This window comes from Struthio camelus, chromosome 2, assembly GCF_040807025.1.
Source record: "Struthio camelus isolate bStrCam1 chromosome 2, bStrCam1.hap1, whole genome shotgun sequence".
Lineage (NCBI taxonomy): Eukaryota > Metazoa > Chordata > Aves > Struthioniformes > Struthionidae > Struthio > Struthio camelus.
Window position 1 is genome coordinate 97,871,749 of NC_090943.1, and position 21,067 is coordinate 97,892,815.

The window sequence follows — 21,067 nt, forward strand, 5'->3', positions numbered from 1 at the left end:
TGGCCTGAAATATAGCATTCAACCTAAAATTTCAGACATTACTTCCATATGTGTTAAATATTACAAGTATTTCAAAACAGAAGCTTGACGTCGTGGCATACTCTACAATACGTGAGTACAGTGGAATATGTTACGGTTAAAGTAAATGTTTTCACATGGAGTGTATTTGAATTCTGCCTGTAATTAACACATCTACTTTTTTTTTCCCAAGAAGAAATTCCCACGGCTTAATGCTGTGAAAATGGAAGCACCTGTGGTGCAACCACTGAATAAGTACTGCTCATTTGAAGTGAGTAGAACAGGAACTAGCATCTTTGAGGTTACTTGAGAGCTATAATTTAAGGATCTGAAGATTCAGATACTTTAACTTCCCTGTTAACGACAAAGAAAACATGTTTGTTACAAAGCAGCTGTATAAAAGCCTCTCTGTGTTGTAGTTCTTGCTTGCTTTGCTTGTGTTATTGCTGAATCTTCTATCCTTGGTTCTTGCTGTCACATTCTTCCTGTCATCCGTTAAGTTTATTTTTCATTATAGTCTTTCCATTACTTTCTAGGGAAGTGGCTGCAGCTTCTTTACCAGTTCTTCAAGGATTTTATTCTTTGGTTCTTCCACTGGCTTGACCAGTTCAGGAGGGCTTCCTTCCTTTTTTCCCCTGCCTTTTTTATCTATATGATTTTGAAGAACCCTGAAATGGCTTTATTTCTGGAATTTCCCTATCAGGAAGCTCAAGAAGACCTTTGGAAGGAAATATTGCTTGTCCCCACAGTAGCAGCTTTTTTTGTTCTCGTTACCTCCCATTTAGTGCGTTCTTCATAAGGCTGCATTTCTATACTTCATCTTTCATATTCATGAGGATAGATGTGCTAAAACCACACACAAATGTCCCTGTGTCTACCTGTTAGACTTGTCCTAACCAAGCTGCCAGTGACCTGCATGTCTGGAGAACAACTTATCAGTTATAGGTACTCTTACCCAGATTAACTCTGAACGGAGCCCCTGTGTGTCCTAAGACTTTTCAGTAAAATGAGGAATCTTGCAGTGTGCTCAGGAGGAATGAAGAACTGTTTGCTATAAAAATGTCTTTAGTTTCAAGTGGATGTTTAACTAGAAATATTTCCTTTGCAAAATGCTTATCAATTTTGAATTCACTAAATATCTTAAGAAACTCATTATATTTGATAAATGAACAGTAGACTTTGTAACATTTCAAAAATAACCTTTATTTCAAAGTTTTGGTTCTATGCAGAAAATTAATAAAGGGGGAAGGGAAGCAATAAGCAGAATAACTGAAAAAAAGGTCCCTAGGAGATGAGCAGAAGGCACACAACAGAGATGCTTTGGATAATGCTTTAGTGCCTTAGAAGAGGATATTCATAGATCCAGTAAAGTGGACATGAGTTTTTCCCTTTACTTTTAAAGAGACTGGCATTGTTTTCAGATCTAAAGAACAAGGTTGTTAATAATAAAAATCATTTTTGATAGTCTTTATGTGAGACCTCATACCACTATTACTTCACTCCAGAGACATGAATCACTTCAAAATAAACCCTTCATCCAAACTTGTGTATGAGAAATAACTCCGCTTGAAACAGAGTTGTAAGAAGTAGTAAGCAAAGGATGCCAAGCCTATACATGAGCAAATACTAATAATCTGAAATGTGGTTGGATTTGTCAGAGATACGTGGACAAGCAGAGGCCTCTTGTTCAGACTCTGGTTGCTGTGCTAAAACAAATTTTAACATGACTGGCGGCACTGATTGAGCTTAAGAGGCAGTTCTGTATGGGTAACGAGATTGAGTTTTATTAGTTATGAGCTTTCTGCAGACAAGGAAAAATTTAGGAATGAAAACAAACCTTTGTTGCAGCAGAAGGTCATAGTGAGCAGTGATCGCTTCAAAAATAAAGGATAAAACAAAATGAGATCATTTAGAAAGTCTTTACAGTTCTTATTTAAAAAAAAAAAAAAACAGGCTTCTGGTTAGGACAGAAATCTTGTCACATAAGCATGTGTTTCCTAATAGTCCCCTATGAGGATGTTTTAGATGACAGCATGATTATGACATAAGCAAACCGAATAAGCTTCTGTTTGCTCTGTATGTATCTCAAGCTTTGTTTTACAAAGCTACTGGAAAAGAAGAGAGGTGATGTCATATGCTACATCTACAATGTTTAGACTTTAGGCTCAACAGTGCTGAGCCCTATACAAATATCCAGATACGGTTGTCTTACGAAGATTTAGGTTTTTTTTGGAGTTTTCATACTGCAAAATAAAGTATCATAAAAGATGGAAGTGAAAATTGAAGGGAAGCTGGTACCTTAATTGAAAGAGCGCGCTGTAGAGTGGATCCTCTTCCTGTATGTCATAAGGCAAATCACTTTAGGAGTCTCTGTCATCTTTTTCTTCATCTGTAAAATATTTTAAGTGTTTACCTAACTTAAGGAGCTGTGAGAACAGTTATTACAGTCAGTGGAGCATTTGGATTCAGAAGTACAAAGAACACTGAGAAAAGTCAGTTGGTAAATAATGCCGTTTTAAAGAGGCAGAGGGGCAAGGTCCAGTTTCTCACCTTTGATAAACTTTCAGGTGAAGGATAGATGAGTTCAGCAAGCCAATGGGAAGCAGTTGTTGCGGTCCTAATGCAAACTGAAACAACTTCACAAAGTACCCCCAGGATATCTGCTAAATAATAACCTAATTTTGGCTCATCTTTAATTGGATGCTCAAAACAAAATTCTAGCTAGAGGTAATGTCTCTGCTTGTGGGTCTGAAAGCTTTTCTAATTTCTCCAGCTAAGCCAGTTGGTCTAATAAAGAAGTGTTGCCTTTACCTGCAAACTTTGTCCTACTTATATCCTCAGATCCTCATAGGCATACCAAAATACTGTGACTGAAATGGTGTAAGATAAGAGCTGAAGTCTGTGTTTAAAACAAAAAAAACAAAAAAAACCCTTATGTAAGTAGAGACAACATATGCATCTGCTCTAGCATTACACTGTTAAGTGACTTGCAGTACGAAAAAGTACATGCTGTGTAAGCATTATGTTGTATAGGTCAAGAGAATAGTAGTTTATACAGGTTAGTGTTATGCACTGAAAGAATGCGAGTCCTGGTTATTATGAAGCATATGAAACTTTTTCAAGACAACGTTTATCCTAAATTTCATCTGTTGGTTCTCAAAATACGTTGTTAACGGGTTAAATACTACGCTTTTCCTTTTTCAGTGATGATTCATGGCAGGTTTCTGAAAGCATGAAACTACTTTAGTTACCATACAGATCTGCCTCTGGAACTTGCATTGATCAATATGTGAAATCCGTGATGCACATACGGGGATAGGCACTTGAGCTCCTCTAGACTAAAAGTTCTTGAATAGTTTTTATTTTTCTTAAAATAGTTTTCTTTCTATTGGGAATTTACTTTAAATGAAGCATTTCTAAAAATACATATGGGGAAAAATGAAATGCTTGAAAGCATTTATGTGGAGTCTTGCCTGCTGTCTTTTGTATGGGCAAGGGGTACCATGTTGCTGGGAGATTTCCCAGATGCATCTTGGCAAGCTGAAGTCCTCAGCCCTTTGTTCTCAGCTTGAGATGGTGCTCTGTGGAAGCGTATTTGTGGTCTTGTCACATTGCATCACTGCTATTTATCAAAACAAAATTCAGGAGATCAGGGAACTACCTCCAAATTCTCTGATATGAACTAGAATCTTGCAAAATCCTCATTTGTTTTCCTCCAAACATGTACATGTACGCACACAAACGCTTCTTAAAGACTCTGTAGCATTTTATTCTTCCACCTTTATTTTCAAATACTGTGAATGTGTTCAGGTGTGATAGCTAAACAGTGGCAAGGGGTAAGCAAAGCTATTTAGCCTTATTGCTATCAGATTAGGAGAAAATCCCATTGTGCAAGTTAGTTTTTAATAATCAGTGTTGCAGCTTAGACCCTTTAAGGCCTCTTCGATTCATATTTTCATTTATCTTGCGGGTGGTCAGGCAGTTCTATAAAATACCTCCAATAGGGCCATTTTAATTAGTCTAAATCATAGAAAGAAAAGTTTTATAATACATGGCTTTCAAAAATAGAGTAGAGTGAAAAGATGCACATATCTAACCTTTTCATGTTATGAGCTTTCCTTATGCCAAACTTTATTGCTTTACCTATTTTGAACTATTTAGAATTCATCTTTATTTTCTAAAAATTGAAGAGCTCAGATAACATAGCTCAGTGGCTTTTTTCAGAGGTGGCTTCAATCCTCCCAATAGAGAATATTTTTATACTTGTGTGTGTGTGTGTATGCCTCTGTCCTCAGAAGGGGAAAAAGTCAAGGAGGGTTAATGTTTTTGAAAACTTACAATAGTAAATTGCTAATCCCATTCGACTCTTTCTTCTTTTGCAGGACTCTGAGGAGGAGGACAGTGAGTTGGAGGCCATTAATAAGAAGTTAAGTCCACAAGGTTTTCAGAGTTTCCGGCCTTATGTGCCGGAGGAGTTTGCTGACTTCAGTATTTACAATGCTAGCCTCGAAAACAGGGAATGGTATTCTTCTAAATCGGACTTCATGAATTCACGTGTTCTTGAAAAAGAGGTATCCCGCAGCCCCACCACTAGCAGTATCACTAGTGGCTACTTTTCCCACAGTGCCTCTAATGCTACTCTGTCTGACATGCTTGTTCCCTGTAGTGATAGCACAGATCAGCTAGCCAGTCACATGAAGGAGCTGGACTCTAACGACTCTTCAGGACCATCTCTTGCACACGATTTAAGATCTTCTTTGAACAAGGAGTTTCGAGAGTCAGAAAAGGAGTTAGTGACGGAAAAGTTACGTGTATCACCACTGAAACAAAGCAGTGCCTTAATGGAACAATCACCACTGTCCCTCAATGCCACTAAAAAAGGCTCTCAGCAGTTACCTACAGCTGGATCATTTTCAGCATTAGATTCCTCGGACGGCAAAAATACCTGTTGTACAGTCGAATTTTCAACCCGTGAAGCAACAGTTGAGCACACAATGGATGTTCTTGAAGATCATTCATTTACAGAGTTTATGGGCGTCGAAGATGGAAAGGACTTTGACCATTCGACAGCTCCACAGTTATGTTCCCCTGTGTCCTCTAACGAGGCGAGTGCCTCAGCGTTACCCCAAGGTGCTGACAAGGAGCAGAGCGCTCGCGTAGGGCAGCTGGGCTCTGCAGCAGCAGACAACAGCAATGCAGACGCTGTGGAAAGTCCTGTGCGTTCTGTATCAGCAAAAGAGACTTCAGACCGTCAGGCTAATCCTGAAGCTTCTGCAGATTATTTTACTGGGAAGGACCACTTAGATGGTTCTGACGGTGAAGAAGGTGCTTCTACAGATCAGGCCCACGTCTTGCCTAGCTGGGTGGCGGTGGGTGAACAAGTCTGTGTTGGAAGTAATAAGATGGGCACAGTGAGATACATTGGAACAGTGGATTTTTCAGCTGGAATCTGGATTGGAGTTGAACTAAATGTTCAGCTGGGTAAGACTAACTAAACATGCTCTGGGTTATTTACGCAGTTAGCATGACTTATTTTAAAGTTGCGCTTGTAGGGATGCTTTGATTGGTAAGGGTTAATTTTTAAATACCTATCTGAAAGCCCTGTTCTCCTTGTGTTATGCAGAATAATGGTTTTGTGTGTTGAGTGGCAGTTCCCATTGCTACCCATCTATTTTTACAAATAAGAAAAAAAAGTGAAGCCTGAAAATAGCACTTTTTTTTTTAATCAACATTAATTCATGGACAGTGCCAATAATGGAAATCACTTGTCAAACTGGTTTGCTGTCTGTAGCTTTCACAGAGATCTATCTTTTTTTTTCTCACTGAGGGAAAATTTAGTAACAGAGCACAATTTTTATTTTAATGTATTTGATTTAACTTCAATCCAGTTTGATGGGATTAAAAAAAGAATCACTGTACCATGTGAGTAAGAAATTCCTACAACAAATGCCTTCTGATCTTTTGAGAAGATGGTATTTTTAACAGCTTAGTGAATTTCAACGCTGATGCCAAAAGTTTCTCAGATAGCTGAGTTCTGGGCTTTGTAAGTAATTGATTTTGAGGATGGCAGGTTTATTTTATAAAATGAACAAAGTTTGACCTTTTAAAAAGGTTAGTTTTCAAAGTAATACTGCAGGGAATTGTCTTTTTGATCACAATTCAAGTCCTCCTTTTCAGGTTTCCTCTCCCTAGCGTGTGGTGTCCTTCTGTTTCTATCATTAGAGCTAAAGCCTTGACTATTCGACAAATAATAGTCAAAGATATTTACACATCAACACTACAGTTATATGTGCTAATGAAATTTCCGACAATTAATTCTGTGCATTTATTTTCATTGAAGGGAAGCACGATGGAACTGTAAAAGGCAGAGAGTACTTCCGCTGCAAACCACGACACGGTGTGTTTGTTCGTCCAGGACGCCTCAGTAAAGCACCAGCTTCCTCAAAGAAATCAAGTAGCACTTCACGATCTCAGGCATCTTCCACTTCAGAGAAACGGAGAAGTTCTCTACTTCAAGGGTCATCATCTGCTTCTAAAACAGGAGGAGATGTCCTCTGTCATTCAGGAGATGCGGCGGCTTCTGCTTTTTCTAGGAAGCAGGAAAACAGGAAATCTTGGATTAACTAAACTGCAGTATTTTTGCACTTACTACACACATCGCTGTGTAGAAAACTATGGATTTTTGAAGCTATTGTACATTTTAATCTGTCCATACCGAATGTGTACTCTCTAGAGTCCTTGACTTAATTCCCTAATTTTTTATAAATAATATATATATTATATATATATGAATGTGTATCTATAGTTTGTCTGCCACGGAGCAGATATGGCTGCACACTAAAATACAGTTAAAGCTGATCTGTAGATAACTGAGGTACTGGACTGTTTGTTACACAACAACTTGGGAGATATATTTTAAACAACAAAGAAAATATTTTATTGTGGAAAAACAAGGATGTAAATCCGTATTTGAAAAACAAAAAAAACCACTACGGTTTGCTGTTCTTAATTACCAAAGAACTTGTTTTAGACTGACACATTTGCTGTTTATATCTTTCTATTGTAAGTGTTTTAACTCATAGCTTGGTGCCATGTTTCTTTTAGTCACTGGGCACCATGCTGCCTTATGTTCTGTGTTTAAGCACACTGAAATATCTGACTGCTTCATATTTTTTTGTCTTCCTAGAGGCCTGCCACTGTGCTGACTTGGCATTGCATTGAAAAGACTAACAATGCCTGAAGCTGTAAGTCTGGCATTTCATAAGTTAACATAAGCCAGCTGGGCAGTTTGACTGCAGAAACAGTATTACTGCAAGGGTATGAGAGGACAACACTGTGAGGTTTTGGGTGTTTTTTTTTGGTGGGGGAGGGAACAGGGAGACAAAGAAGCAGTAAATGGATCATGACTGCAAACTTTGCACTTGTTACTTGCTGGTTATTATCAAGATGAAATAGAGCCTGCTAAAGTAATCTTAACCTGTAAAGTTTATTTTAATAATGGGAATAATGGAGGGATTTATGTATGGTGCTCATGAATTCCTAAGAAGGTTGTTCCACATGTAGATACTGTAGATGCCTGTACAAGTGTTCTGGTTATTTGTAAAGTAACATGGTAAAAATGAGTGAAGTGAATGGCCTGCTGTATCTGTTCTTTGTTTCTTAGCAAGTGAATGAATGAGATATCTGGGACCTTACTGAAAAGCTGCTGTTTGTTCTTTGATTGTTGTGTACAGTAAGCGGACTCTAGTATTTTACTATTTGCTGTAAAGAACTGTAATTTATATACTGCCATACTGTATTTAAGTGGTACAAACCTTTTGTGTGTTAGAATACAGACTGTTTACTTGGGATTTTAAAGAAAACGTTTTGCTTGTATTTGATACAATTAGGTTTAAACTTGATGCTGTTACTGGTTCATGGTGCTCAGATTCAAAGTACTTTGTAAATACGCTGAAGGATAAGATGCTCAGAGTAGAAGACCGGATGGTATTAATCCGTTTTATCACTGACCGGCCTAAGATGAGAATAGCTCATGGGGATACACCTCTGTTCCTCAGCTGCTGGTTTTCCCCCCCCTTCAGAGGTGGGGGAGCGGTGCTGTGCAACTCCTGCCAACGGGTGGCGCGGGTCAAGGGGAGCCTGGACACGTTCCTAGGAGCTAGGTTCATTACTAACTATGTCAAAGCCCCAACTGAGCAGAACACAGTTGGCAGCTGGTGGGGGAAATTGAGTGTGTTTGCCCTTGACACTGCTTTTGGCGACTCTGAGCGAGGATTCTTATGTGCTTATGGAATTGATTTTGGTGGGACAAGCATCTTTGCAGATCCTTTCATATTTCTGATATTCACCTAGGGTTGCTCTCACTGCATTAATGATACTGCTGTTGGAGGAAATTACCGTAATAAAAGAACCACTGTATGCAAAAGCATTTTATCAAGGACAGCAGGTGATCCTACAACTCTGCCAAGTATCTACACTCAACCCACCATCTTGAAATTAATTTTAGATGTCACTTCAATCTTCCTAAAAATAGTCTCCCACACATGCACCCACTCTGTGTGTGTCTCTCTCACTGTCTCACATACTCGCTCACTCACCCAGATATATTTCTCTTAGGACAGCATAAACAATTTTGAAAGTTAATGGGGTTATTTTCTTAGGGCAAAGATGTAGTACTTCTACCAGGTTAGCATCAGACACACCAGGCTGTTCATTGTTTTAGGCTGTTGAGAACATAGAATACATGGTTGCTCAAGAAACACTGGAATAATTGTGCTTCTTTTGGTATACAATCTATAAATGCCAGAGAAACCTAAACAAGCCAACCTATTTGTGTACTATACACATTTGGCATAACTTATGCTCTCATGGCTTCTCTTACTATTGAAAGACCTGTACTTCTGCGAACCTTCCATGCTGACATGTCCTGCCCGAGGTTAATGTAAAGTTAGGATGAACTTACTTAATGAGTGCAATGCAATAATGTGAAAATGCAGGCATTTTATTTGATTTGCTCCTCAAACTTTGTTGCTTAAATAGAGAAGCACTTTTTCTATTAGTAATGTCAGAGTAACAGTTTGGTGTATTGAACTTCATAATCAACTGAAGAATGCGGTGAATTTTGGCCATGGTGACTGTCCAACTGCGTATTGTTTTTCTTTGGTTTTTATAAAATATTATCTTAACTAGCATCTAATAGACACTGTCTAATAAGCAGAATATACAATCCATGCTAAGCCCTAGGTTTAAAAATAAACCAACTGCAAATATAATACTGAACAATACAGAGTAGAACCAGCCTGTCATTTGTCTGAGCTGGCAGAACAAACCTGTCATCTCAGTGAGTTGGTTAATCCAAATAGTATTATGTAATTTTAATCATCAAGATGGTTACAGTGTTAAATCAGATCGTACTGGTCTTTATCTTGTTTTCTGAATTTGCTACTATTTTTTTTTTTCAAGCTAGGTGCTTTCATGAAGATTCAGCCAAAGCATTCAGAGAACTGAAACAGCTGATGCACCCCAAAAACCAAAAGCACAATGTTTAATCAGTACTTCTCATTGTTTCAAATATTCCCCTGCAAAAGACTTCCTTGACATTTGCAACTGAAGGCAGGATATTAAATGCTGTGACGTAAGTAAAGAGTAGCCCCGTGAAAAGTGTAACGAATGAAAGGTAGGCTGTAAACCAGGGGGACCAGCAGCTGTATGTTCTCTTCCCCTACACTGTGCATAAGTGCTTCTGACGTTTTGCCTGTCCCTCCTGCTTCCCACTGATAACTCTTTATGTCCTGCAGGTACCGGCTGGGTCAGAGGCAAGAGCTGCTGCCTGGTTGTGGGGGCTGATTAGCAGGGTGTAGGCTTGAGCAGTACTTCTGCTGTAATGGCAGAACTTGCATTTCAATCTGTCTTATGATGGGGTGCACGTTTTAGGGGACTTCTCATCTGTTGAGCTGAACGTTTTGAAATGATATCTCAAATTGATTGAAAAGAAGCTGAAGAGAATGAAAATTTGGGAAGGGTGGAAAGAAAGAGGATGGATGAAAGCAATTGCTATGGCTTGTTTCTACAGGAAAACAAGGTACAAACAGCTTGCTTCCTAAAGACTGTGGAAACTGTGAATTAAGCTGTCTTTTTTTTTTTTTTTTTTTAATGTTGTGAATGCCTAAGTGGTGTTAGTCTAGCAGTGTACAGGAGTCTTGTTGATTAACATGCAAACTGTTAATGCCTGAGACTGGACCTCAAACTGATGACTCTGGAGAAGCATCTAGCTTTTCAAATACACTTGTGTATAATTTAATCTAATATGTGCTAATTCTGACATTGCACAAGCCACTAAAGTAGAAAAGGAAAAGTACATGGCAGTGTTCAGAGGGAAGCTGTGATTCCACGGAAGTTGGTTGCCCTCCATCCTCTCCTGCCCAGACCCTGCCTTAAAACCAAATGTGGACTCTGGTCAGTCGCCCTAATGAAGTGTATTTGGAATACACAACCCTACCAGAATACTTGAATGTTACATTTCCTTGTGCAGCCCTGCAAGAATCAGCATGTTACATAGGTAATTTTTAAGAACGTGGAGAGAGTGTGATTATATAGTCTTATTAGAGAAACGCAGACATGGCTTTGAAGAAGATAAAATATTTTTAGTAGATAGAAAAAGGGAAAAAGTGTGCTTCCTATTTATGCTGTTAGGCAAACTGAAGCGGTACGAAAAATGCTTAGCCATAACGTGTATAAGGTTTGAGTGTATTAAGCTTCAGGAACTGAACCTAAGGCGGGGGGCTGCAGCGGGCGGTTCTCTGCCCGGCCGGCTGTGCTGCGGGGGCTCTCCCCTTGCTGGCGGCTGGGCGCCCCGGGATGCGCGGTCCCACGCAGCCCTCGCTCCAAGGTGGAGCCACTACGGGATTAGGGGAGTAACATTATTAAACGCCATCTGGTAAATGGAAAAACGCGACCGCTGGCTCAGACTCTCTGCTAGGTTGCTGAGAGCAGGGCTTTAAAAAGGGGGAAGGAGGATTATCCTTTCCCCGCTCTTGGGCGCCAGGCTGTGGCCCAGCTTGCCTCTTTGGCCTTAGCGCCTAAACGTTTTGTGGTACATAACCAAGAGATAGCGCTGTTCAAATACACTTGCATGGCAACGTCATTGCAAAACCTCGGCCTTTAGCTTTGCCGGCATGCATTTCTAATTTATTTATTTATTTTTTTCTTTAAATTCCTCCCCCAAGCGCCGCTTCCAGAGCCACCGCGCACGCAGAGGCGATCACGTCGCTGCGCCGGGAGCTGCGGCAGCGCCGCCCCCGGGGCGGCCCCGCTGCCGGCGGGCGGGACGTGCCGCTCCGCACGGATCGGCCTCCGCCGCCGCCGCCTCCCCGCCCGGCCGCGGCCTCCGCTCGGGCTCGCCGCAGAGGTGGGTGCGCGGCGGCAGCGGCGTCCTGGGCCTCGCTGCGGCGCCGGGGGCGGGGAGCGGGCGGCTGCCGCCGCGGCGCCGGGGTGAGGGCCGCGCGCGGTCGGGGAAGCGGCGCTGCGAGCCTGGGTGCTGGATTCCTGCCTCCTGCGACCTCGGAAGGGAGAGGGGAGGTCCTCTCCGACGGAAACCTCGGCGAGCACACGTCCTCTAGAACTGGAGAATATTTCGGTGGCTTTTAAATGCCCAGGAAGGATTAAAAGAGAGGGAGGGGCCGGACGAATGCGTTTTGCCTGTGGTGAGCATAAATGTAAAAACGCTTTTCTGCGCTTCCCTTTTACTTTTGTATAGCTGAGAGCACGTACGTTCCTGATAGGACGAACCCCGTTTAGCAGCCAAGAGGACGTTAGATGATGATATATGCGCGTTGATTTCCTTCACGTTGAATCGCTTGCAAGAGTTGCACGATGCGGAGGGGGTTGTACGCTGCGGGTGCAAAAGAGGTGGCGGCCTCCTGTCCTGAGAGCAGAACTGCTACAGTTCAAAGGCAGGAATTGGCGAGGGGTCGGCACGGCGCTGCCGGACGCCGGCTGCTTTGCCCTGCCTCGCCGGCTCAGGCCGAAGGCACCTCTTTCTTTGCCTGAAGAGCCCTGGACCGCAAAGTCCCCAGCCAAGGCAGAAGCTGCAGTAGCTTTGTCCCGTTCTGAAGCCTCTCTAGCATGTGCGCGTTGATGTCTGTCTGCTTTTCATCTTTAAAAAAAAAAAAAAAAAGGAATTAACAGTCCCACCCAGGAAATTACTCTTGCATAAGTCTGCAAATTTAAAAGCATCGCGTTAAGTTAAATATTGCACAGAAAATTGTAGCAGTGTGTTTTTATGCTGTAGTGAATGTATTTAAGGGCTCAGCAGTCTTTGCACAGACCCAATTTTCTTCCGCTCATTCCTAACTGGAAGCAAAACGAAGCAGAAGTGGTCACTCCAATTTTGGATCTCACGTTTGTGACATCTGCGTTTTGCAGCACAGAGGGAGAATTCAAAGATGCTATGATAGCCTTTATCTCCAAAAGAAAGAAAAGGCAGACCTGTTAAATCTCAGCAAGTGTTTTGTTTTATCTTGCAATTAAGAAATACTGTGGTCATGAATACGTCTCATACATAAAACTTCACTTGGCTGAATGAAGTGCAGGAGAAAAGCATGAATAGTGTTTATACTCCCCTCTTTATTTGTGATACAGAGACCCTACAGGAATATGCTCACTAAATGGCTCACTTGTGTTTCATTTATTGTATTTTCTTCAGATAAAGCACTTTGAAGTGATGCTGATGAGTCTCTTTCAGTTTACCACTAGAAGGCTGGTTTCCCAAGCATACTGTGGACTTAAGCCTTTTTCTTCAAAGAAACAGCGGTTTTGCTTGGAAATGGCTCGTCCTAGTTCAAGTAAGATATACATTTGTTTCTTTTAGTATATTAAACGGGTGTTAAACTAGACTTGAAACTCCAGAGAGTTTCATGTAATAGGCAAAGTCTATAGTTTAATTCAAAAACGTAGGTTCTTTTAAGGTTTAGGAAAGTGTGAAGTTGATTTTTTTTCTAGTGGGTGAAATTTGTCAACCATACCTATAAACTTGTATGGTTCCAAAAACCCTCACATAGTTGCAGTCAGTGTAGTTGCCTGTTGATGTTTTTAGTATCTGAAATTTATACACGTAAGTGTATACTTTCCTTTTCATGTTCCTAATGGGTATTGAAATTCACTCTCTCGCTTCTTTATGGAGGAGAATTATGGAGGGCCTCAAGCGTTTATAACAACTCAGGAGCAGGGCGTTAGGTAACTCCAGAAGCTTTGTTTAGTCTAGTCTAGTCGTGAAGTCTTTTTTGTTTTTACTCTGGGGTTGGTCAAACAGTGGAGCGGGTAGCCCAGGGAGGCTGTGGAGTCTCCGTCCTTGGAGACATTTAAAATCTGACTGGACAAGGTCCTGAGCAACCTGCCCTAGATGGTCCTGCTCTGAGCAGGGGGTTACGTGCAATCACATTAACTAGACGATCTCCAGAGGCCAGCCTCAGCGATTCTATGATTCTAGAATGTGTTGCTTTAAAGCTAACATCCAAGAAAGACTGAAAGAGGGCTTTTTGTCTCTCTATATTTTCCTTTTTGATCTTGCTTTGGCCCTTACTAAACTGGGAAAGAAATCTCCCATCTTTCTCCCAAGTTGGTTTACTGTACAGGGAAAAATGTAGGGAATATATATTAAAGATAGAAAATACAATTTCGAACCTACGAAGTGGGCAAGATGTTTTGGAAGGAAACATTTTTTCCCCAAATTACCATAATTTTCAAGGTGATATTTTGTAACTAAATGTTTGTGAAGACTAGATTTCTTTCATCCCAGGATCCTACCTTACAGTTAGGAAGCAAACTGTTCCTGGGTGGTGGTGGCTGCTGTTGTCATCATTGCACCATCTAGCATAAGGTTTTAGTTTAAGACTTCTATCTTTCAAATATAGAATATATTCACAGTTCAATGCATATTGCCCCACTGCGTTTGTTTGTAAGTATTTCTGAGCATCTCAAAGAAGTGCCCTTCTCGTTCCAGTATACAGAAGCTTAGAAAAAAATTACTATTCTGAAGGTAAAGTTATGGTAGGTGTATGTGGTAGCCATTTCTGGATGCATACGTTTGCCAGTACTACCCAAATGACCTCTTGAATAAAAGTGCAAATGTTTGAACAGCCTTTTTTTTTTTTCCCCTCCTCAACGTTTAGATATGGCTGATTTTCGAGAAGTGTTTGCCAAAGCAAAGCACATAGCCATTATTACGGGAGCTGGTGTTAGCGCTGAGAGCGGAGTTCCTACCTTCAGAGGGGCTGGAGGTTTCTGGAGAAAGTGGCCAGCACAGGTAGGTACTCATGGCGCGTGTCTGTTTTTTTTAATCAGTCAAGTAGGTAAGTACAATGAGTCAGGAAAACCTAGGTACCTTAAAGTGTTGAAGTGCTCCCAACAGTGTTTTGATAGTGACAGAGCTCTCCCTACAGTCGTGTTTGTGTGTCTTCCCCATGCCCTGTTGTGGCTGCTTTGTGCAGCTGCAGCTTCCTTTTTGCTGTTTGGTTTATCAGCTGTTTGGGCAAACTAATGCTTTTGCAAACAACTCTGGGCCTTCTTACTGTCCTTGTTTTCTTGCTGCTTTGTGGCTTCACTATTTGTTCTTCTTTTGGCATCGTGGCTTGTTCTTCTTTTGGCATCGTGGCTGTTCTCCTAGGACCTTTCCTACTTTGAATTCTTAAGAAACTTCTGCAGATTTGATAAAAGACAATACCAGTGATAGTGACTGGTTTTCTTTTAATCTTGTTTTTCATAATCCTCTTTTAAAATGTTTTAGTTTTTCCTTTAATGGGGGTTGGGGGAGGAGGGTTCCTCACAGCCTTTACGTGCCCCACAAGCTCTGGCCCTCTTGCTGGAGCGATGTTGCTGGCATTGGGAGCCACTGGGGCAGGAGAGAGGCAGAAGCAGACCCCACGGGGCGGGCTGGTGCAGAGGAGGGCAACAAGATGTCAAATGTCAGAGTAGTATTGGTGCCTTGTGAGTCTGGTACCGTGTGGTACTGCAGGCATTTTGAGTAATTGTTCTACTATCAGTAATTGGTACCCTAAATGCTGCAATCATGTTTGCTTTTTTATATTTTTTTTACAATAGCATTTATGAAAGATTTGAAGAATTTAGAAAGCGTCAGAGATGTGAGGTTTTCTAGATATTTTGAATGTAAAGGTGCACCTCTTTCTTTCAGTGACTGTCAATTCAAATCATGTGTGTGTGTAAATGCTATATTCCTTCTGCACCAGAATGCTAATATTCAGCCCTTCTATGTCAGTACAATTGTGCACTTAAAAATTACACTGAGCTACCGCTCATTTTTTGAAAAAGGCAAAGTTGAAGTTAGTGTAAAAAGTTTGGCTGAGATTTTACTAGCACATAAAACACAAGACGTTAGACTTTGGTTGCAACAGTGGCATAATTTGGCCTTTGTTATATTTAAAGTAAGGCAGAAAAGAAACTGCTGGCAAAGGAGATATATCCACCCAGTGCTGAGTTTTGTGGCTGCTGTGGAAATGAGAATTTTCAATGCCAGTAATGCCGTGCATTGAAATATCCCATCTTCCTTTGGGCTATACTAAACTCTAATAATTTGGTAGGGTAGCACAGAATAAAGTCTGCGTGTATCATGTAAAAGCAGGTATCACTTCATTGATATAGGCTGTTTCCTCATTTAATAAGATACTTTGACTTGTCATCCTTATAAGGCAAGGGCTGTCGATCGGTGTTCTTGTTGATTGTATCTGGTTAGAAATAATCTGCTTTTGATTGTCTTGCTATCCAGGTAACAGTCTGAACAGTGATACGCTATCAGGCTTGATCAGGGGGAGGAAAGGGAATTTCCTTCCACTTTTGTTATTAGAATTAACGGTTATGTCTTTTTCAGGAATTGGCTACCCCAGAGGCTTTTGCCAGAAACCCTTCTCGAGTGTGGGAATTTTATCATTACCGCCGGGAAGTGATGTTGAGTAAACATCCAAATCCTGCACATATTGCCATTGCAGAGTGTGAAAAACGACTGAGCAAACAAGGAAGGAGTGTTGTGGTCATTACACAGAACATTGATGAACTACACAGAAAGGCAGGCACAAAGCACCTCTTAGAAATTCATGGTAAGAATGAGTTTACCTGTCTGCTGTGGAATTTGAGGGGAGAGAAGGGAGCAGGAAAAGGACTAGCAGCAAAAATTAGATTTGTCTTTAGAAAAAAGAAAAAAAAAGACCTTGAAATTCGAAGATTTAGTAATACTATGATGCTTTTTAACTTAAGTATTGTGAAGGTTTAAATGGGATTTCCCATCACTACTGTGTGGTCTGCACAAAGGATACCAGCGCGAATTATTTTGCAGTTGGGGATCCAAGAACAGAGCATGCAAAGTATCTTGTTCCCTTACTCTGATGGGCATAGTTGATTATCCTTATTCTTTAAAATATATAAACAGTTTCAAACTCTTGATAGTACCAAGCATCTCTGTGGCACATTACTAACTCTAGAAAGCTTTAGAGGTATACTTCTGAGCTTTTTGGGGTTTTTGGCATTAAAATAAAATAGTGTTAACTAGCATATATTTTAAGTAAATTTTCCGGTTTTAAGGGGAGAAACAATAAACAGAAATCATCTACCTCAATCAGATTGCAAATAATTCTAATTTTCCCCTGAATTATTGTTATGAGACTGTGTATTATTCAAGTCATGCGATGAACAAGATGATAAATCGTTGCTTAGAGGGACTGTGGCTATTGTTCACTGCAGCTTTTCAGCTGAAAGCAGTGCTGCTGTTTTTGCTCTGCCTGGTCTCTGCGTAACTATGAGACTGGTCGTCTTGGTTGCTGAACAGAAGTGTGTGTATGCACTCTGTAAATAATGTCTCACTTATAATGCTGCCAGGTTTCAACACTTGATTGTTACATTCATGTATTAAGTTACCCAGAAAGTATAGTCTTCAATGTCAAATAAAGACTGCCTGAGATAAACGTAACTCTGATTGCATAGCCATGCCTCCGAGCGGTTGTTTGATCCCTAACAGCTGACATTTTTAATTTGTGCATTTCAGGTAGTTTATTTAAAACTCGATGCACCAACTGTGGAAATGTGACTGCGGATTACAAGAGTCCTATATGTCCAGCACTGGCTGGAAAAGGGTAATGTCTGCCTTGTAAATTCTGTACTTCCCACTCTGTCTGCTACTCTGTAGTAAAGGAGCCATTTTGGAAGTGCACAGGAGCTTTAGCCAACAGGAGCTTTTTCCTGTAGTAGTACTAATGCTTAAAATTTACACGAGTGTTTTGAAATGTGGGTATACTGTTTATAAACTTCAGTTAGAGCCAATGATATCATGAGAGAGGAGCCTGGTGAATGAATAACTGATAATATAAGAACAATATTATATATTTTTTTATTAAAACAATTTCAGATTGTCTGGAACTCTCATATTGGACATTAACTTACTTTATGAGAATGTGTGTTTGCTCCCATCTCCTCCTCCTTCCAGTTTTTTTTTTTTAATCAGATGGTTTTTTCCTTAAATTGGTCCGTCATCACTCTGATGCATAGATTGACCTCTTCTGCATCTTTTGCACAGCACGTAGCTATCATACTTAAACTTATCAATAAGATTTCCATGAATATAGATGTGTGAAACAATAAGAAGGTAAAAATCAGTTTCCCAGACTTTCTTCTATGTTGTAGAAGAATCATTCCATCTCCTTTTTCTAGCCCTCCTCTTTATCATTCAAAAAATCCAAGGGACAGGCATATATCCATGGACTTTTGAGTTTTCTTCCTCTTTGCATTTCATCAGATCTCTAGATACATAAATATTTGTTTTGCCGTTATCAGACTTTTACAAGCTTATTACAGTTTGTTTAGCTCTAGGATAATTCTGGGTATTTGTCTACGTGCCCTCTGTGTGGTATTTTAGGGCTGTAGTAGGTGTTTCTGTTGACTACAAAGATTCCTTGATTGGAGAGTGTGCTTTAGAGAATACTAAGTTTTTATCAATCATACAAAGAGCACTTTGTATACTAAATATATATTTCAATTTTGTAACTTCAGGGCTCCAGATCCTGAAATAGAAGATGCCGCGATTCCAGTTGAAGACCTTCCTCGGTACGTATTGAATGCTTTATGTTTTGGTGTTACCTTCTTCATACTTTGTGTATATTAAAGGCTTATATTACTGTTCACGTAGTTTTGGAAGGGCACATTCTACAGAAGGATAAGGCATGGGATTTTCTCCCAAATACTTCAGTCTAAATCTAAACCTAATGTTATGGGGGACACAAGACAATAGGAGTGTGCAATGAAGGTTTATCGTGATGGTAAAGGGATGGCATGTTTGTACACTTAAGTATCAAGTTAAAAATACCTAAACTAATGGATTTTGTTTTAAGTGGGGTAGCAAGACAATTGCATTAAGTCCTAAGCGCTACACAATGAGCTGTTTCTTATTTTGCAGGTAGCGCTTTCCTCCTTTTACTCAGTGTGCAATAGTGTATTTGGATATATCCACCAAATAGTCCCTTGCAGGCTTTAAAAATGCCATGCTGCTTTTTTTAGAATGGCTGAGGCTTTACCTCAGCTAACTGTAAATGCAAGAAGCTATAGTATTTTTCATCTGGTTCCTATGGAAATGAGACTCATGTGATGCTTCTCTCTTTCAGTTCACTTTCTCCTTAAAAGCCTGTTGGCCAGTTTCTAGTTGACAGAGGCAGAGATCTGTGGCATACTAAGCCCTATGAGTTTCATGAAATTCAGAAGCTGAGTAGGCAGAGGACACAACAAGTTGAACAACTGTTCAACACCCTGTTCTGTGTGACTGTGACCAGTCCAGCACATGCATAGCATGGAAACAGCTATGCCGTAGACTGCCTTTTGCCTAGCAAGTAGTTAAGGGAACACAGGAGGGAGTGGAGAGTGCGGTGGAAAAAAGGGAAGAGTGAAGGAATATAAGACATGTCCAAACAAAAATGAAAAATGCCTTTTTGCAAGTTGAAATATTCATGTCATAAGCATAAGGTACCTCCAATTTTTAAACAGGTGTGAGGAAGACGGCTGCAGTGGCCTCCTTCGCCCCCACGTCGTGTGGTTTGGTGAAACCCTGGATGCTGATGTTCTCACAGAGGTTGAGAAAGAACTTGACATATGTGACCTCTGCTTGGTAGTAAGTCACATTTTGATTACCTAGTCTGTTAAATCAGCAGGGAAGCCAAGTTAAAGAAATTGCACCTCCTGGTTGAAAGAGATGCATCTGTACTCCCCTGAAGGAACTAAAAACCCCTAAGGGACTGCTTTAGTGTCAAATGTAATACATCAAAAGATCATGAAGTTTGCAAATTTACATCTACTGCTCAGATACAATACACAAAGGTGTATTCAAGATGCATGTGTGCATCTTGATCAGCTGGCACGTGCAGCGTGTATTTAGCAGTAACTAGAAGTTTTGTACACAAATGTTACTGTTGGATTTCTCAAACACTGGAAAATTGGATTATTTTAATACTTGAGTTTTCTAAAAAAAAAAAAAAAAAAAAAGGTTACACAATATTGTAACAAGTTAGCTAGCTGTTGCCACGTGCTGCTGCTTTTTAAGGTTGTTCTCATGTGCTGTAGGTTCTACGCCGCCAACCAAAATATTATGTACCCTTCACAACATAATCCTAAATAACAGAAAGGTGTTTTGAAACACCACTGAAAACAAAGTCAGTCCTTTTATGTTTCTGGGATTTTTTTTCCTTCATTTGCAGTTATAGTCTACAAAAAGGCTTCTTTGGGTGTATTAGAGAAACAGTTCTTCATTCTTATATTATATAGCTAAATACGCAGTGACACTAAATATATATGGATTTGATTTTGTTTCTGTATGGATCTTCTGTGCTGTAGTCGCTTTGCAGATCCAGTGGGCTGAGAAGGCTCAGGGTGGGGAGATTTTTATTTGTTTCAATACCAGCCTGCTACACTCATGATTTTTTTTTTTTTCCTTTTCCTGCAGGTTGGAACCTCCTCTGTGGTGTATCCTGCCGCTATGTTTGCCCCTCAGGTATCTGCCAGAGGAGTGCCAGTTGCAGAATTTAATATGGAAGCCACTCCCGCTACAAATAGGTTCAGGTAAAATTGTTCAGTTTTAAACTAACAGGCTTTAGTTTTCCCCTCCCCCTTCAATGTGTTCTTGTATTGAATTGTTAAAACGCCTGGAACATTTTTAAAAAACAAACATGATCTTTCCTTCCCCAATGCTTAAGTAGTATTTTCTTCTAACACAGAAGAAAAAATCACAGTTTTCTCTTGTTGTTGTGAACTTACACTGAAGCTACAACTGTATTTTAAGATGAAGCTGAAGTCTAGAGGGTTGAAATCCAATTTACTGTTTCACAGCAAAAGTTTTCAACAAGACCAACAGCTATTTAGCAGGGTTTTCATCCTCGTAGGTATGTGTCACAAAATTGTCCCTAGGTCCTAGAGTGGCTAAAAACTCTTCCAGAAACAGGACTAGCTACCCATGTGTCACATGCACTTAGGCACTTTTCAGGGAAAAAAAAAAACTCTTGTGTGCTCATTACTTGCTCCTTCACCAGGCTGCTTCCTTCCAGGTTTCACTTCCCGGGCCCCTGTGGGACCACTCTGCCGCCGGCGCTGGCCCGCCACGAGACAGAGCTCATCTCCTGAGCGTGGCGGAAGGCGGCACGGCAGCACCGGGGCAGCCGCAGCCCGGCGGGGCCCAGCTCCCACACGGCACGGAGCGCTCGGGAACAAGGCCGGCTGTGCTGCCGCTGCCCACGAGCGGCGGCGGGGGGGGACACCGTGTGCGTGTGTGTGTGGTGGGGGGGGCGGGGCTGGAAGGGCCGCGGTCCTGTCGGACTAACCCTCTCCTGGTCGGCACAGCAATAAACGCGCAGCGGCGGTGGCGGGGAGTCCGGGCTCGCCGCCGCCGGCGCAGACGGCAGGTTGGGTGTCGTGTGTCCGTGTGTGGGGTGCGGCGGGCGGTTGCGGACCGTTGGGCGGTTGCGGACCGTTGGGCGGTGACGGCGGCGCGAGGGGCGGGGTTCGGGGGGCCGAC

General features: G+C 41.1%; 2 protein-coding genes across 10 annotated transcripts in view; both read left to right on the forward strand.

Moving 5' to 3' along the window:
* The window catches only part of KIF13A (kinesin family member 13A), a 119,537-nt gene extending 110,176 nt beyond the window's left edge, over window positions 1-9,361 (forward strand). For 3 of the 7 annotated variants that reach the window (XM_068931712.1, XM_068931714.1, XM_068931715.1), the window contains exons 38-39: window positions 4,401-5,499; window positions 6,359-9,360. In XM_068931712.1, coding sequence (XP_068787813.1) covers window positions 4,401-5,499; window positions 6,359-6,645 — 1,386 coding nt within the window. In that variant the 3' untranslated portion in view covers window positions 6,646-9,360. Of the gene's footprint in view, window positions 1-4,400; window positions 5,500-6,358 lie in introns of those variants that run through there. The other 4 variants (XM_068931713.1, XM_068931718.1, XM_068931717.1 and 1 more) reach the window with 4 other exon arrangements.
* Window positions 9,362-11,314: 1,953 nt separating this feature from the next.
* Window positions 11,315-20,953, forward strand: SIRT5 (sirtuin 5). 3 transcript variants are annotated; one of them, XM_068931721.1, is made up of 9 exons: window positions 11,315-11,425; window positions 12,722-12,860; window positions 14,187-14,320; window positions 15,899-16,124; window positions 17,066-17,153; window positions 18,067-18,120; window positions 19,051-19,174; window positions 20,003-20,118; window positions 20,601-20,953. In XM_068931721.1, exons 2-9 carry the CDS (start codon window positions 12,740-12,742, stop codon window positions 20,674-20,676), a joined length of 939 nt encoding a protein of 312 aa, XP_068787822.1. In that variant the 5' UTR covers window positions 11,315-11,425; window positions 12,722-12,739; the 3' UTR covers window positions 20,677-20,953. The 3 variants fall into 3 exon arrangements, with proteins under 3 accessions (XP_068787822.1, XP_068787823.1, XP_068787824.1); XM_068931722.1 differs by having other exon boundaries at window positions 11,398-11,720; XM_068931723.1 differs by lacking the exon at window positions 11,315-11,425 and adding an exon at window positions 11,472-11,732.
* The last annotated feature ends 114 nt before the right edge of the window (window positions 20,954-21,067 follow it).

What these genes read in the sequence shown, in the direction of transcription:
- SIRT5 (XM_068931721.1), top strand. Translation starts at nt 12,740, where the DNA reads ATGCTGATGAGTCTCTTTCAGTTTACCACTAGAAGGCTGGTTTCCCAA. An exon ending in GGAGAAAGTGGCCAGCACAG is followed by an intron (nt 14,321 to 15,898) that starts GTAGGTACTCAT and finishes TGTCTTTTTCAG; the next exon opens with GAATTGGCTACCCCAGAGGC. An exon ending in CCAGCACTGGCTGGAAAAGG is followed by an intron (nt 17,154 to 18,066) that starts GTAATGTCTGCC and finishes TTGTAACTTCAG; the next exon opens with GGCTCCAGATCCTGAAATAG.